We start from the raw sequence: 18,642 nt of genomic DNA, 5'->3' as shown, positions 1-18,642 counted from the left end.
AGATATTTTTTGTGACACTTAAATGTTTCAAATCATCAAAAAATTTAATAAATACAAATTAGTAATGACAAGAGGTAGTTTTTGATTAATTTATGATGTATGACTAAGGTTAAGGCATTTGAAAACGGCTTTTTGTATTTATTCAGGTCATCTTTGATTAATATTTTGTTCAGATGATCTTAAAACATTTATAGCTGCAGTAAAACTAAAAACATTTAAATATATATATATATATATATATATATATATATATATATATATATATATATATATATATATATATATATATATATATATATATATATATATATATATATATATTTGTTGAAACTCTCACTAAGTCATGACAGAATAGTGAGACAGATAATCTGTGGGGAAAAAATCAAGCTCCTCTGCCTTCTACCAGTGTTCCCAGTGCTAACTATTAACAACCAATCAAAGCCAGGAGGCGGGCCTTAGCGCTGTCAATCATGCTCACCTTGCTCTCTGGTCTGGTACAATGTAGCTTCTCCATGTCAGCAGAACCTGTCGTGAATGCTAAGACAAGTTAGCATGGCTACCGATGATGGCTAGTAAGTTATTTCTCCACCATTAACACATGTAGAAACATGTTCACAAGGTTGATAGACAGCGCTAAGACCCTCTTCCTGGCACTGATTGGTTGTTTTTGACCAGAGCGGTGCATTTCTTCAGATTGCAATAACAGCCCAGGGAGGAAGACCTTTTCTCAGATTATATGTTTCATATTATAATGTCACAACATGGTGATAGTTTTAACAAATATGTAAAAAACTTTTTTTATATATATAAAAGTTACATACAGCTGGTTTAAGTGTGATAACAACCAAAAGTAAGAACGATTTGTACTACATATAAGCTGTAACTATTTATTTACACATCAAATAAGGTTTTTATTATTATTATGAAAGTATAGATTTTCGAAGTTTAACAGTTGTCTAAGTGTGATTGTTACAAAACTCTTCTTAAGGTCGTCCAGGGAGCTTGCGCATGTGTAGTCCCTGTGCGGCTGTGGTCGGTCTACCTTAAATATTTCCGCTCTGATGTTACAGTGACACACTTTACGCCGCTGCTCCGCTCCGTCAAATCACAACGGGGGCGCCGCCGCCGCAGTCAGAAGGTCGTCTCTATGAAACCCTCCGAGGGAACCCCTTAAACTGATCAAAGTTTGGACTCTTTTTCGGATGATACCGGAGTGGAAACGCTCGAACAACCCAAGCATGACGAGTTGTGACGGTTTGCTACCTCTTGCCATGTCGGCGTAGCGAGAAAAGTCCGGAAAAGTCTCCGTCGTCCGTAACAAACAATCCGAGCTGTACCAGGGCATTCGTGGCCGTCGAGTTTTCCCCTTCTTTTTCGCTGTTATTATCGGTTTCATTTTGATATTTTTCGGGGAATGTACCTTTTCCGAACCGGTCTGGACGTGTTAAGGTGCTTTTAAAGTCGGGATAGCTCAACTTTTTTCTTATTTGGACTTTGTTGCGTTGCCTCACCATGTTGCCGAGCACGGCGCAGTACGCGATGAAGAAACGGAAGAAGCCGGTGCAGAAAACGTAAGTTGACAAAAGTATAACTTCGCTAAATTGTTTTATTAACAACTGATTACTCTCTAATAATAGTCATTTAAGAATATTTTCCCAGTTTTTATGCCTTTTTGGGCTACCAAGGAAGTGAATCTGATTATTTTAATAACAACATCGCTCTAAAATCTGTGTTTATATTTTTTTGGATTTTCAAAACAAGAAGGTGCAGCTGTGCAAACACATCCAGACCAGTCAGTGCATTGCAGCCTGTTGTTACATAGTTATACAGCTGTAATAAACCCTTCTGTACTCTGTGTGTCGTGACGTTGGGAAATATCCCAACCATCATTTCGATCCATTTATCCCCGCATGGCTGGGTTCCGCATTTTAGGGGGAAACCTTCTTGGTTTTCTAGTTATGAAAGCAAACATGTTTGTGTTTTCCTCTGGATTTCCCCTCTGAGGACTCTCTGAAGGGTCCTTGAGAGTAATGTGAGGCGAACCTTGAATATTTCAGGTGAGTTTTGTCCGAATTAAGTAACTGGATCTCTTTGTTAACAACCAGAAGCCCACATTCACACACATCTCCTTCCTCTGCTGCAGCATTGTCAACAGATTTGTTCATTGGGTTAATGTGAACTCTGTCGACCCTGTATTGATTTCAGTAAACCCATAAACACTTAATGTAATCCTCTGTTGAATATAAGGAGCCATTATTGAAAACCAGTTGGTGGTGACCCTCTGTTTAGTTGTTGCTCTAACCTCTGGAATTGGATTTGCCTCCCATGCTGCTTCAATAAGCCAATATGGCCGCTGGTTCTCCTTATGTAAACAGATTTGACTTGTTTTTCTGCCAAACACACTACAGCCAGGTAACATGCCAGCGTCTGACGTAAACCATGTCGGAGGACTCTGTACGATGTTTGCTGCTGTGTTTGTGTTTGGCCTGTTTGGTTGGAGCAGAAATGTCCTGTTGCTGCAAAACAAGCCCACATTACCACCCCTCCACCACCATGCTTCCCAGTTGGTTTGAGGTGGTTGTGTTGATATAATACGGCCAAGCATCTTTACTTTGGTGCAGTGGTCAAAAAGTAACCAAAGGGTACGTGTGCAGCTTTGGATACATTGATTATTCAGTGCTTTAGTTTCTGTGCTTCTGCTCTAAGGTGTCTTAAGACCTTCTAGGTTTGCACCAGAAGGAATCAATTTGTTGTAACATCTCAGAGATTTCTGAAAAATCTCTCAAACTGTTTCTCTGTTTGATTATTCGTTCGGAGAGGATTTAATTTAGCCTTTTTCAGGACAGCTAATCCAGATCTTCTATTTCTGATCCGTATTTTTGGTTTGAATAATTTGGTTTTGGTCTAAAATGATGTAAGTATATCCATCCATCCATCCCTCAGCGAATGCTTTAGACCTCGTAACTGCCTGCTGTTATAGTTCAAGCGCCAAATATACACAACTTTGCATTAATGCGCATCTTAGAGCCACCGCAGAAGCTAACACCTGTGGTCTTCCTTACCGCTTGCAGCCAATCATCACCAAGGAAATTAATGATGCTCCTGGATTATATAGTATATTAGTAGCATTGAGTCTCTTAGAATATTTCAGAGAAAAATCTGCAAATTTTGTGTATACTGAAGCGCAAAGGGGCATAGGTCCACTGTAGTCAAATGTGGATCTGAAAATAACAAAACTAAGTCAACAAAACTAATATTTTTAACCAGAAGATGAATTAAATCAGCCAAACTTTAATTCTTAAAGTTGATTTGCCTCCGTAAGGATTAAAAAATGTTAAAAAAATGTTTCTTACATGAATTTGAACCCAGACTGTTGTGTTTTAATAACAGGGAAATTGTGTATTTTTATTGGTAAGTATTCATAATTTTAAAGTTTTTCCCTATTAGTAAACAAAATGCTGTACAGCAATAGATTGTCGTCGGTAACCCTGGTCCTAATCGGTCTGTATGGACCTAAATGAGGGATTGAGGGATCGTTGAGCAGAAATAAAACCACATCAGCCTCTCAGAGTGTAATAAAAGTCATTTTTAGCCGTCCTCCAGCCGCTCCAGGCTGCTTTAACCCTTTTCTGTTTCCTCCTCTCTCATCGAACCAGTCTGTAGTTCAACTAGTTCAACTTTTCAACAAAAGCAGAGCAAACGCGAGCTGCTGCGAACAGTCTGAGCGCAGATCCGTGGCAGAGCCCCATCCAGAACCGTGGTTTCAGTGTGTGTGTGGCGCTACCTGCATTAATCATAATCAGGACGTGCAGCGAGAGCGCTCTCACGCAATGTTTCCACGAGGGAGGAGGGAGAGCAGGAGGATGGCGTAATCTGAGACTCGCTCACTATTTTTTCTCCTCCTCCTCTGACTGCCACAACATACTTTTTTTCCTGTCTTTCCTTATGTCTTTGTGTGTTTTGTTGAGGAGGGGGGGGGTGTTTTTTTCCTCCCTCCCTCGACTCAAATTAACATAGTTTTGTGTCACGCAAACGTTACATAAGTCTGCCATGTTCGGGGTTTTAGGAAAAGTGGCTCCCAGGGAGTTTATCTTTCTTTATTTGTAGGGAAATGGAGCTGGTTGGGTGAGTTCTGCGCTCACTCTCTCTAACTTGAGGGGAGAGCAGAAAAGTTTCCATTTGTGGTGATTTCTGTGTGAGTAAATACACCAGCATCATGAAGCGGAAAGGTGAAGCCTGGACAGACACCTGGACGCAGGTGGAGGCAGACGGTGTGAAAGTTCATCCCTAACGTGTTGGAGGCTGAGGTCACGGCTCTACAGGCTGCTCGGCTTCCTCCCACACATTCATCACAGCAGCTGAATACTTCTGAGGTTGCTCATTCACTTCCTCTCTGACAGCGGACTTTTCTGTCCTTTACAGAGATAAGACGCTTGGTTTGTCATTTAGATCCACTCCAATCGATCTGGAGGAGAAAGAAGCTGCTGAAGTGTTTCTGCCATGATTTTAAACACGATAAGGTTGCATTAACCACATTTATTGGTTGTGGTCACGTGTGTGTGTGTGTCTGTGTGTGTGTGTGTGTGTGTGTGAGAAGGCTTCCCACAGATTTTTAACCCTTTTTCTTTGAGCCTATTGTTGAGGTCGGACACTGATGTTGGACGCAAAGGTGAGGCTGAGTTTGGAACAGGATGAGGTTGTCACTAGAAGAGGTCAAAGTTCGATAATACAAGTTTACATCGCTAATATGGGTAATAAGTGGACAGTTTATGCAAAGCAACAAAAGCAGGACATTTAATGAATCTGTTCACTTTACTGAGCTGAAAGGTTTGATGTGTCTTGAAGTTGCTCCGGGTACAGATGGGTTTCCATCCAGGTGTTTTCTCTGCAACACTTTAACGAGTGTGTTCTTTATGTCAAAGGTGAGATCAGTGATTCTGCTCCAGATGAGATTTTATTGGCTTGGAAAGACTCCAAAACAGACTCTGGGACTTTCTGAATGCTGTGTGCGTGCAGGTAAAACAGAGGTGTGTGTGTGTGTGTGTTTCTGTTTGAGGGGATCCAGTGGGGTTAGAGCCCAGTACCTGTGCAGGTGTTTACATTGTTAGCTTAGCACATGATCCAGAACGGTTCTGATTGTTTTGCGGATCTGTCACGTGACGTCTGCCGGTTTTTATTGTCTGTGAACAAATGCGGCTTACCCAGATCAACCACAGAGCTCAGCCACATTAAAATCAGTCTCTTTAGTAATACTTATCTGCTGTTTTCATTCTGCAGACACATAGGAGACTCTGGAAAACAACACAATTAGTCATAAAAACAAGATTCAGGTCGAAGGAGGAAGCAGGTTGTTTGCTTTTATTGCAGCACTTGTCTCAGATGATAAGGTCTGAAAACTTCTTGGTTTACATTTCTAATAAACGTCCTGAGCTGTCCTGCTTTCGGCCGCTGATTGGAGCGGGTTCTTGTGCAGCCTGGCGGTCAGATGCTGGTGTTTGGTTTGGGTTTGTGGTGAGGTCATGCTGCAGTGAATGTAACGTGTTAAGTGAAGGGACAGCTGCAGCAGACGCAGCGTCTCCCTCTGTCTCTCATGACTGACATGTGATGGAAATCAGGCCTTCAGCTTTCTGACCAAACACAAGCAAAAAGGACTCTTTGTGTTTAAGAGCTGATGCTGTAAAAAAGGAAGATGATGTGTGGAGGATTTGAACAGAGATTTTAAAGACGCTTTGACCTTTTCTGAGTTCACTTTGCTTTTAAAGCAGCAGCCAGTAAAGCAGCAACTATTTGGATGCTTTTAGGGTGAAAAACCAATAAATTCCTCACATTGTCTCCATGTTTTTCTGTAAAAAAGACGTATTATATCATCAACAGACTGTTGGTGCACGACTAAAGCCAATATGTATGATTGTTGCTGATATTTGTGATATTCTTAGAGTTGGGTTGCAGGTATTTTATTGGCTCAGGTGTCGTGTTTCTGATATGAGCTCTAATGATCCTCCTGTTGTTTCTGGATCACAACTGCAGCAGAGAACACAGTGTTTAGTTTCTATTGTTCTGAAAAGGTGCTGCTGCCTCGTCACGGACAAAGTGCCTTTGTGAAAGCGCAGGAGAGAGTTTCTTCAAGTCTAAAACACACGCACACACACACACTCCAACACATACACTCCCATATAATGCAAAGCGTTTTCTTCAGCTCACACGCCCCTCTCAGGACAGATCTGCTCGATAAGACGAGGAGCAACAACACTGGCTGCTCATTGTTCTTACAGGGAACGCCGTCAGGAATGCAGCGATAGTCATCTCGCCTTGATTCCAGATATGTCGTGCACCACAGTTTTATTTGAAACAGATGTCTTATTAAAAAGACAGGAAAGGACAATTTTTAGACATTTATTTTACACAAATACACATTTTAGTGCTGCACATTAAACAGGGTGTGTGACACATTGTGTTTTATCTATTCTGGAGGAGAAATGTTGAGTTAAAGACCTAACAAACCGGTACCTGTGTTGTAGATGACAGCTAGTGACAAAAACACTCCAGTTCTGCTCAGGTTCTGACCAGCATTGTCACTCTGCATCTGCATTTCCTCAGAGTAGGTTTAAGAAAGCAACAGTGGATGGCAGCAGCTGAAAGTCTCACTTTTTATCAGTCATAAATATTTTGTGCTTGTAAATCAGACGATGTCGTTGTGAATGGAGTTTTGTGACCTTGTCAATTAAATGGCGGAGGATTTTATCTTTCAATAGATAAGAATTTGTGTGTAATCAAGATATGTATTTGTGAAAAAATGTTCTTGTAGTTTTTTTATAGATACAAAGAAAAAAAACCCTACATATAACATTTGATATGAAAATGCTGTTTTGTAAAGAAAACAACCTGTTTTCAGTTTGCAGCATCAGCCTGGCTTGGTTTGTGGTTTTTCATCGTTCATATATTATACTGCTTGTTTTACTTTATAAAGTTTTACCTCCCAAAGCGCTGCGTCACTCTAAAAGAAAGCATTTTAAATTCTGATCTGCTTTAGAAAACAACTGAAGGCCCGACTGGGACTGATTTATGTTAATGTTGTCAGGATTTGTGGGTTTTCTGGCACTGAAATCTGAAATATGTCTTTAATGTTCACACACATTGGTCTGGGCTCACTGGGCTCCTGGTTTTTCATGTTATTTTGAAAAAATACTGGCTTGAAACACACCAGTATAACAATGTCCAACTCACTGCCCTGCCCTGATTCTCAGAGGTTGATAAAAATCAATGAATAAGATCGATTTTAGTATCGACCGATACCGATGTCAATGCCGATACTTGTTGCATCTTTTATTTTGACAGAATCAGATGATCATTGATGATAAAATACACTCTCACCGGGAGTCTTCTTAAAACTGGTTGATGAACTTAACCAGTGGAAGCAGAGAATTCCCATGTTTTGTCAGCCAGTGAATGCACCGTCGGTAGGTGGCCAGTTTGTTCTAGTAACAGCAGGTCTCTGGATCAAACGGTGAAGTCAGAAGAAGCTTACTCATGTGAAAACATGATTTATAAATGTTGGCAACCGGTTGAGAAACTCTGAGCAACAGTAAGACTCACAGATCTCCTGTCTGAGATTTAAGACGTTTCAAAACGTCTCCATGGCGATCATTTCATCTGTTTTTGTTTGATATTGAAACAATGGTTGATTTTATTACTGCAGCGCTCTCTCTCTTCACTTCTTCTCTTAATGTGAATATTTAATGTCAGAAAACCCTGTTCATTTACACTGTAGTATTTACAACGTCCCACAAAACACAGTTTACTGTCCAAAGAAAGATTTGCAGTAATAAATATATTTATTCATTTATTTTCAGGTTCGGTTTTAGAGAGAAGCTTGTTTTAGCATAGTGACAATTATTACTCTGAAATTACTTGGATATTTCTGGTATTTTCCCCCAGTTTTTAAGATTACATTTTTTTTATGTATGTTTATTTCTTTGTTTTAATTACATTTTTTTTCTATTTTTAATTTATTTTTTAACATGTCCTTTTCCAGGAGAAACCCAACAGATTTCCTCCCACAGGTGGAGCGTTGCAGTTTTATCTCTCCACTTGTTTCAGTCGTTATTCTTCTTCAGAGCAGCTGGAAGCTGCTTAAATTAAAACCAGCAGGTCAGAGTTTTACTATAAGTAAAAAGTTGACTTTAATCAAGGTTTGTTTATCATCACTGATTGCTTAGTCAGATATTTGGCTCTTCTTATTTAGCTTTTCTTTTCTTCTTTTTGAGGAGTTTTGTGTTTCTTTTGTCAACTAAAATAGCTGAATCTGTTTGTTTTGAATAAAATTTGAAGCATAAAAGCTAACGGGTTCGTGGATTTTGAGTTCCTCCCACTAACATCTTGCTCTGCTGCAGCCTCAGCTGACCTTTGACCCTCATCAGAGCATTCTCCTCTGAAGCTGATTTACCTCTGTGTGAGCCCCACCTGCAGCTGTGAGGTGCAGGTGGGGTTGCATACAACCCAGCCAAAGCCTGAGAGATGTTTTATCGGGGTGGGGGGGGTTGTCTTTAAAGAAAAGCATATGTTTTATGGTTGCCATGGAGATTTAAAGAGGCAGTCCATGATGAGCAGATAATGCTCAGTTTCTGGATCTGCTCTCCGTCAGGAGGCGGTAAACAAGTCCTGGAAAACAGCTGACCTCATTCCCGCTCACCTGGTTCCCATGGTAACCGGGGAAGCAGCTGAAGCAGCCTCCCTGCGGAGAGCTGAGGCGGTTTGTGATTTTAAACTGATAAGGGCAGCAAGAGGGCCAGGCCTGTTGTTTTGTGGTAATATTGTGATAATGATTTTATTTATTTATTATTATTATAAACACTCCTACTTATTTGTTCATATTTATTGATGCTTTATTGAACAAAATCGGAGAAAGTAGTACAACTAACAAATCTGACATTAATTAATCATGAGAATGAATCAAAATTCCCACCATGAATTGAAATTAATCACGATAAATGATGAACGATGCCCCCAGTTCTCCTCTGTATGGTTTTGCACACAGAGATGTTTGCATGTTTTCCCTCCTGCAGCGAAGCGAGAATTAGAAGCAGCTGTGGATCTCTGACGCACGCAGACGTCCGCTTCAGTTGCACCTTCAGCGCTCGCTCTGGTCTTCACGACCTTTCTCAGTCAAAGCCGACCTCCGGCTCCCAGCGGAGAGCTCTCTGCTCCAATGTGGGAACCGAGCGGACTCTCACTGCTGTTGGTCTCTGTCCGCAGGCCCAAGCCGCCTCCGCCCGATGGCACCAAGTCCAACCCGTCCAAACGCCACCGGGACCGCCTCAACGGAGAGCTGGACAAGCTCACCAGCCTGCTGCCGTTCCCAGAGGAGGTGCGGGCGCGGCTCGACAAGCTGTCGGTGCTGCGGCTCAGCGTCGGCTACCTCAAGGTCAAGAGCTTCTTTAACGGTGAGTGTTGGGTAAGCAGAATACAGCCTGAGATACAGCGGATGGTCTAGTCAAAGCCTAGATCTAAATAAAACTGAGAATCTGTGTCATGACTTTCATCAGATCTGGCAGACGGTTATGTTGGTGTTTGTTTTAAAAACTGCCTGCAGTACACTGTAAAAACACAACATCTTATCTCACCAAGTATTTCTGTCTGGTTTCTTCTGCAAACGTCTTAGTGCGCTTTAAAAAAGACAAAACTAACTTACCAGTAACTTTTCAGTTACATAAGAGCTTGTTTTTAGTAAATCTTTCCTTAATATTGATGAAAAAGTACTTTGTATAAGTGAAAACTTTTTCATTAATGTTAAGGAATTATGGACTTAAAACAAACTCGTATTTCTTCCAAAAAAGTAGCTTTTAAGTTCAATTGTACTAAAACATTTCCTCCAGAAATATTTGGTTAGATTTTGTGTTTTTGCCATGTAGAAGAAACTGAGCCCAGATCTTTTCCAAGAAAGCTTGAGCTGCTTTCTTGAAAAAGAGGTGAAGCAGAGGAAGGGTTTGTTTTGTTAGAGAAGCAGAGGAAGAACGATACTTTCTAACTCCTTTTGAAAAGACAAATGTGTCCTCCGGGGCTCAACTGATTATTTATTTGAAAGTAAAACCTCCTCTATTTCTGTCATCATCGCGTGTCGTCCAAAGATCATGGAGGGTTTGGCTGCTGAGCTTCCAGGAAACTTCCTGACTTTGTTCTGCTGCTCACATCACATCCAGGAGAGCCGGAGTGGAGCTGAATCTCTGGTCCCTCTGGCTCACCGTACATTTAAATCTGGCCTCCGCAACAGCAGCAGGTGTGAAGTGGTGGCAGCCTGCCGTCCACCTGCCGTCTGAAACGTGGATAAAACCAGCCGGTTGCAGATATTTGTGCTGCAGAGAAGCAGATGGTGATTGGAGGAGGTGAAGCATGACCACATCACAGAAAAATTAAACCGCTGCTGCATCAACGGGAGGTTTTGTTCTTCACTCTGAAGACTGACGCCCCATTATCTTCAAAACAGAACCTTTTGGGTCTTGGTTCTTTCCTCTCGCGACCCGTTGCCAAGGGAAACGAACAGCAAACTCTGTTGCCTCGAGATCATCAATTATTGGCAGCGCAGTGTCTGGTTACCGTCAGGTCGACGCCGCGCTTTATGCAGCACTCTGGACCGCTGCAGTCATGGCTCTCCGTCTGGATGCGAGTGGAGCTAGCTGGATGTGTGGAGGTGTAATGACAATTTTCTGCCATAAGTTATTATTCTGCAGGTTCATTCCCTCCCCTGTAATTTTGATGCCAAGCCATGTTCACATGGGAGCTTTTAAGACCCGCAAAGAGTCACATAAAAGCCGACATTAAAGGCAGGAAACGATTCAAGGTGGACCAGATGAAAGGACAAGGTCAGATTTTACTGAAAACAATAAAACATCAGACTTTAAACAGCTGAAAGTCACTTCATAAAATCAAGTTTATAAAGCTCTGATGGAGTTCAGGATTTCTTACTGTAACTCACCTGATTCAGATTCTTCTGATTTGACTGGATGTGACTCCTACACAGATTTAATATCATGTACGGTTTTATTATCCTTAAAGAGATGCTTGTCTAATATTTTATCAGAAACAGACATCATAATTCAATAAAAATGGAGCTAAATCTTCCAGGGTCATCAATAACTTTGAGGTTAATTTTACCCACAGCTTACAGGTTACTTTCTGAAACTTTGCAAATTATACGTTACTTTTAAAAAGTCTGACATTCTGGAGGTTGATTTCACTAAACTTACAGATTTATTTCATAAGATGTATAAACTACTTTTTCACAGTTACTTGTAAGTTTTGGAAAGCAAATAGTAAGATTTGTCAAAGATTTGGAAAGTTGGAGAAGTTTGGAAAGAAAAACTACAAGTTCCACACAGTTAAATCAAAAACCAGATTCTAGAATATGAATTTTAGAAAGTCATTAAATTCTGTAAATGTGACCTGTAAGATCTAGAAAGTGACCTTTAGGTTTTGGAAAGTAACTTGTAAATTTTGGTTAATTCTGAAAAAAGATCAGAATAATTAAAATGTTTCAGAAAAAGTAACTTGTAAGTTCTTCAAAGTGGAAAAGTCACCTGCAGTAACCTGTCAGATCCAGAATATAATCTGTAAATTCTGGAAAAGTTCCAGAATGTATCATGAGCGTTGAGCGTCCCATGTCTTCCTGGCTGGCCGGTCCCGACCCCCCCCCTCCTCTTTCTTGATGCTTGTCAGGACCCCACTTAGCGATGAGGGACCAGGACAGTAACTAAGCAGGAAGTGCTTTGATCCTCCGGCCTCCGGAGGGCAAACTCAACCTTGGTGTCAGGGGAACGCTGCATATTTTCCACACACTGTTTCAGCACTTAGAGCTGTAAACGGCCGCCATGTTTAACGCCACATGTCGACTGTGGCGTTAAATGAGACGCCTTCACATGGGTCTCATTGGTGAGGCTGTCCGGAGGCGAAATCTGGGTTGTGTGAAGGCTCATGGGAAGGCCAGCGTCAGCTCCAGAAAGAGGAGATCTCTGTCCGTCCTTCGTGTCCTTCGTGTCCTTTGTGTCTCCGACTTGTCCCCGAGCGTGGGGCGGAGCTGCAGGTTGAGGACTGGGGGCTGAGGTTTGGGGGCTGCTGGGAAACACCCGAGGGTTTGATCTCGCATCCAAAGCTCACAACGCAGCCATTGTTCCAGTTTCTGAGGCAGACCTCCTTCATGTTCAGACAGAGCTCCGTTTCATCCTCACTGTCTCCGTCTGTCTTCTCTCTTTGTGTCTTCTTTCTGGTGACCGCAAAGACTCATTTGAACGACTCCACTGCTAGAAACAGCCTGATAGATGACCTATACACCAGGAGACCTGCTGTAGGACACACTGTTCATGTGTTATCTAAACACACACACCACGCCCTGGGATGGATTACTAAACAAGGACAACAGCAGGGGCCCCAAAGGGTCCAACTGTAACTGACCCTTGTACACAAAGAGTACACAAAGAGTCACCACACAGCAGCAAAAACTGAGAAAACGATGAGAATCACTAAAGGACAATCAGAAATTAATCAAGAATGTTTCAAAAGTTCGCAGAAAAGAGTCAGAAACGGATTTAAATGTGCCAGAAAGACATAAAAATATTTAAACAAAACAAGGAGGCGAACAACTAGAAAGAGACGAAAATATTCCAACACACTCACCAAACCTGTTCCAGAGATGTGCAAAGGATGGAAACATTTCACAACACCTACAGCACAACCAGAGAAAAGTCAAATACGACCCACATAGCAACAGAACAGAGGAGAAAGAGGAAACGGAGATGAAGTTAGAAAGACATCGATGACGAATGATCCAAAACAAATCAGAAAGACGGAGAATAAGACTCAACAGCAATAATGTAAAATATGATTAATCAAAATTGGGAACAGCTAAAAATGCTAAAATACGCACACAATTTCTGAAAATCAAACAAGGCGACAAAAAGGAAATTTAGCTCATAACTGATCAAGAAACTTAGTTTATAAATCTTCTGGCAGAAAATAAAATGACCAGAAACGAAAAAAGATGCCTAAACGTCTCAAATAATTCATAAAGCAAAGAGACAAGCATGTTCCACGAAAACAGGAAGATTTACAAGTTAATGTGAAATATTCAAAGAATATGCAAAGAAGCTTAAAGACAAAGTCAACAAAAATGTTCTTTTATTGGCACCGTTTCTGTTGTCACTGATTACACTATGTTAAATCCATCAAGCGATGCCAAACCTTTGTTGTGAAAAGTAAAAGGAAAAAGAAAGAAATCCTCATCACTTAATACAGCAACATTGTAAGACTGCTTAGCTCTTTTTTAGAATATCATCTATTTATTATGTTATTACAGAGATAAAAACAATTAATGTCTTCAGAAGTAAATCTTTTTAGTTTTAGTTAAAATGACAAAATGTGGTCGTTGAATTCTACAAACTTTTTTGGCCTTAATGGGAAAAAGTTTGGACTCCACTAAGTGAGTGAGTGGGGAGGATGTGGGATGGCAAAAAAAACAAAACCCAGAGCGGAAAACTGTCCTCAGACCGACCAGAATACCAGAAATATGGATAATATAAACCAGAAGATGTAAAAACATCCTCAGCAGGACGGTCATTAAACTGATCAGATGGCTGAATCAGAACAACTCAGATCGACACGTCCTGCAGACTCATGAGCAGGATGACAGGAGCGCGTGGAGACGAGCGGATCGGGTCGGATCGGGTCGGCTCTGAAGTGTTGGTTGCGGCGCTGAGGACGTTTCTGGCTGCCTAGAGTTGTAATTTGTGGTCTTTTAATAGCTCAGCTGAACTTCCCTCCTTCGCTGCGCATTAGGAAACCCACACTCTCAGTTCTGTGTACACACATTTTTTTCTCTTTGTTGTGCGTTGATTTTCCTCCCTCTGAACGTACACACACCCTTCCTCGTTCTCGCTCACGAGGTTTCCAGATGGAGGCTGGCTCTTTGTTGTCATGATTTCCTTCTCGCTGATAAAAACATTCAACTTTCTCAAACTGCTTTTAGAAAACGGCCCACTTGTGTTGATCATTTAAAGACAAACGCAAAGGAGTTGTGTGTGTGTGAACACAGTGTCCCTGCTGTGCTTCCACTTCTGCTTTTCCCTGCTCTTTGACTGACAGGCTATCATGAGGTGTCAACAGACGCAAACAGCCCGGTTTGGAGCAGCCGTTACATAAACACCAACCATTTTCAGCGCAGCAGCTGCTTCGGCTCTCTGCCTGCTTTAGCACCATTCGGTCGGGACCCGTCTACGTCCTGGAGAGAAATGAGCCACACTAAAGTGATTCTGGTCTCAGGATTCATGCCGGTTATAGAAGTCCAGGAATATTAGGGACTTTTTCCAGATCAGAGGTCAGCTGAGTGGCTTCCCTGCTGGTAAACTGCTGAGTTACTGGACGGCTGCCACGGCCGTCACATGTCGGCTTCTTTCTCATACAGGAATTAAAGCAGCCGCACGCTGTGAGGGGGATACAGTTTGGACTCTGGTGGATTTTTACAGCTCACAAGGGTTGGCAGGAAGAATCGAGGCCAGTTTGTTCACGATTAAAACAGGAAGTAGGACGGGGGCGCAAATGGCAACGCACTTGATTAGCCAGAAAACAAATTAACTCATTTCCGACAAACTGAAATGCGAAAATGTGAAGTAGCTGTCAGTGAACAGGTCTGAGTTGATTCAGGAATCGTTCAGAGCTTCATTTCTTCATGTAGATGTTTGATCTTCTCTGTTGTGATCTGTGTTTCTACAGAAAACCAAACATGCTTCCTTCCAGGTTCCTGAACGCTCTTTGAAACCAAAACACATTTCCAAATGCTGTCAGCAGGTGTTAAGTTGGTGATACTCCCCAACCGGACAGCGTTTATAAACTGACATTACGTATATTTATAGATTTAGCTGTTTCTGCATCTTTGGGCCAAAATATCAAAAGTTCAATAAACTACTTGGCATTATTAAAAGGAGCCAATAGTTAAACTTTTTACTAATTTCTGCATTGATTATTGAGTATGGGACCAGCTGCTGTTGACGTATTGCTGATTTTTCAAACCTCAGCCTTCCTTTTCCATTATATATATATATATATATATATATATATATATATATATATATATAATTTAATTGTTAGATGGATCATTTAGTTTTTCTCCAGATCATAACTTTCAGATTTGAGTTCTGATTTGATCTGCTTCCTTGTTTTAAAGCCAACCCTTTAGAAAATGCTGTCATGCTCTTACAAAAAAATTAAAATAAATGAGGAATGACTCCAGGCTTCTACAGTCTCTCACCAAAATATCAACAAAAGCTGTTCTTAGAGATTTCTATTCTCTCTATCAATTTGTTTTCTCAGTTTCTTTGTCGTTCATTTGTTTGCTGCTGAAGGAACTTCATCCAGTGTGGCCTATTGTTCAGCACAGAGGAAGAGGAAGAGGATTAAGAAAAGAAAAAAGACAGAACTGGTTTTTGCTGGAGTCTGTACACCAATATTTGTATTGGCAGAGGAGACAAAGTCCAATAAGAAGTCCTTTAAACGACTGCAGCAAACCGGTTCTGTCAACAGAATAAAACAGGGGGAAGGGAGGAGAGGTGAAGGTGCTTTATTCCTGTGGTAATGTGAGTGATGGAGGTGTGTGTGCAGAGAAGTGGGCGATAGCATCGGACCTGCAGACCCTCGGCTCGGAGTTGCGCAGCCAAAACATGGCAGCCGGGCGTCATGTAGAAACCTGCAGAGGCATGTGAGGAAGGGCAGCAGAAACACGCAAGCATGCAGCTGCAGCCAGCACTGATTTAAAATCTGCTTATTGGCTCTTTAGTCTCCAGATCATTTCATACAACACGTGTTTTTTAATTTTCCATTGAGAATCAACTGGAGGAGCTCATTGTATGAATCAGTCGAAACTTTTAGTAAGAAATGCGATAACGGTTTGTTTTTAGCTCCAGATCTACAGCCTGTTAAAGAAAGCAGCTCGTGGTGTCAGAAAACACAGCTCTGCTTGTTTATAAAGGGATTGTCTGACTCACAGGAAGTTGACTGTTGAGATAAGCATCCTCCTGATTAACCTTTACACCAGTAAAACTGGTGCAAACAACTTTTACGCTGAGAGTTGGGTATAAAAAAGGAAAATGTTTTATTGAACCTCTGGTTTTAGTTGTCTCTTTCACAAGCAACACCTTAAAGTCATCTTCCTTAGAAAGTGTGGTCATTTGACTCCAATAAGCATCTAGTAGCAGGGGGTCACTGTCGGCCATGTTGGTTTGATCTGGGTCATTTCTCTCATCAGAATCTAATTGACCTGAATCAGTTGGATTGTAGTTGTCACATCCATTTAACAAAGGTTTTCCTAAATAAACCCTTCAGATTGCATCAAGTCATTTGCTGTAATCCCTGTGATCAACACAACATGTTGATTCCATCAACGTGTTCACTTCACAGCAATCTCTCCTGAACGACCATGATGCAACAGTGCATGGAGCTGCAGCAATCCCTCCATCTGACCGAGCATGTGGTGAAACTGGACAGTTGATTCCATAGATTTGTTGCAGTAATCTCTCCTCCTGAGCATTGCATGTTGCAGCAGTGGGTGGTTGATTGCATAGAGTCGTGATCTTTGCAGCAATCTCTCTTTTAGCCTTAAATTACACATGAGTATGTAAAAGTACACTGATGCACAACATGGAAAAGAATTGCTTTGTTTCCATAATTAGAGAGATATTAAAAAACATGCCAAATATTGCAGGAATTGCTCAAAAGGCAGAATAAACTTAAAATTTTCCATGACTGCCAATACAGTTGATAAAAACCCTTTTCTGCTTAATTTATCAGATGCTTTAACTATTTGCTACTTTCTCTTAAAAAAAAAACAAAGAAACTATAGTTTCCTTTGTTGGAGTCAAAGTGCAATTGGGTTTTTCTCTGACAATATTTGAAAGTAATCCACTGACTGCGCGGTAAAAGCCCACAGGTCTGTCTCAGAATGTCTCAAGCGCTAACTCTGACTGGAATGAGCGCGGTGATACTCTCTGCTTCCTGAGAAATTTCACAACCTGCTCATCATGTAATCGCTCCAGCAGTTCCTGGAGCTGCGCAGGAAGTGACATGACATGGCCAAAAAGCTGAGCATTCAGCTCCGAACGCCTCGTGCTTTTTTACTTCTGTCCAGGTGAAAGTTTCCCTGAACAAACGGTTTAATTCAGAGCAAACACAGATCAATAGTCACTCTGACTCCACCTCTCGTTTTACGAGTCGCGTTCGTGTCTCGCTGCCAGACAACCAGCAGCTCTGTCTCCTCTCTGTCTCTGCGTCCAACAACTGACAGCTGAGCTTTAAGTAGTTAATTACTATGAGACACAGTGGCAAGGCTGCGGCCGGCCTTATCTGACTTTTTATCTCCACCGATGCAAATAAATGATTTGCATTTTCATTTTGCTGCACTGTTCTCACCAACTTTGTGGAGAAACATTCTGAATCCTCTGAACGCTCCATGCTGACGCTCAGGATCAGATTTGTTGTTAGATTCAGTTTGGAGGTGTTTTGTTTGAAACCGACAGTTTTTCGGTTGTCACTGAAAGTCAAAACCACAGAGCAGCTTTCACCCAGAGCTTGGTTAAGTGGAAGCCCTGCGCCGGTGGAGAGCGGTAGCAGACACAGATTTCCCCGCAGCGCGGTGCGTGTGGACTGGGACGGATCCGGAGCGCCGGCGGCGGCTCACCTCATCACAGGGAAACCTGTAAAACATGTCGACTCATCTCAGGAAGTGGTGTTTGTCAGAGGAAGTGAGGGTGGGAGGAAGCGCCTGGGGCGAAGCCGGTGGTGTCAGCTGGAGTAAAACCTGGGCTTGGACTGAACCAGAACCGAATAGAAGCCTTTATCAGCAGCTGGCTGTCCTTCGTCCTCTCCTCTGTGTTTTCCTCCTCTTATCAGCTGCCAGCGTTGTGCAAGTTAACCCTCAACAAGAACTAGTGCTAAGTTCAGATCCATAGATTAAAACTTGATCTTTCATCGCTGTAGTTCTCCCTCTGACTGACACTGAACGTTGTTCACTCTGTTGTGTTTAAAGCACTCCAATTCAATGAAACCCACATTTTAATTTATTTTTATTGGAATCATAAACATCACACACACTTCAGACATTCCAGGCTTTGATGTTCTTCCCTTCGTCACATTTACATCTTCAGAAATGTTTTTATTTATGTTGCAGCATAAACATCAAAATAGGAAACAGTTTAGTTGTTTTTTTTTTTTGACAGAAAATGTGGATACACTCTGCTGGCTTTCAGTCAGGCTGCAGGGTGGCTCAGACCGAGCTTTAACTTTAACTAGGCCGTTCTTGAAGCTTTAGTCGTTTCAGAACCAGTTAGGATGCGTGTTTGGGATCTTTGTTCTGAATTCTCCACAGTTTTCACATTTCAACTGTCCAGCTGCTGAATTGAGGTGAATGTCCACAGCATGCTGCTGCCCCTATTGTACTTTATAGTAGTGACTCCTCACACTGGCTCCTCCAAACTGTTTATCTTTGTTTTTGTCTCACCATCAAGCATTTCAGGTTGATATTAGTCATATTTATCATATTGTTATTATTTGACGAGCACATTTTTTACATCTTTACTAGGTTCTGTCAAACAGATACTTGCGATTAATAAG

At 41.6% G+C, this 18,642-nt stretch overlaps 1 protein-coding gene across 1 annotated transcript in view; it reads left to right on the top strand.

The window, feature by feature from the left end:
- The first annotated feature begins 1,097 nt into the window (after positions 1-1,097).
- LOC103129708 (aryl hydrocarbon receptor-like) overlaps positions 1,098-18,642 on the top strand; it is a 43,300-nt gene continuing 25,755 nt past the window's right edge. Inside the window, exons 1-2 of the mRNA XM_007540890.2 lie at positions 1,098-1,571; positions 9,253-9,440. Of these exons, the coding sequence (XP_007540952.1) occupies positions 1,513-1,571; positions 9,253-9,440 (247 nt within the window). The 5' untranslated portion in view covers positions 1,098-1,512. The remainder of the gene's footprint in view (positions 1,572-9,252; positions 9,441-18,642) is intronic.

Source organism: Poecilia formosa, unplaced genomic scaffold, assembly GCF_000485575.1.
Source record: "Poecilia formosa unplaced genomic scaffold, Poecilia_formosa-5.1.2 Scaffold571, whole genome shotgun sequence".
Taxonomy (NCBI): domain Eukaryota; kingdom Metazoa; phylum Chordata; class Actinopteri; order Cyprinodontiformes; family Poeciliidae; genus Poecilia; species Poecilia formosa.
Note: the sequence above shows the minus strand (reverse complement) of the source record. Positions and strands in the feature narration are given on the sequence as shown.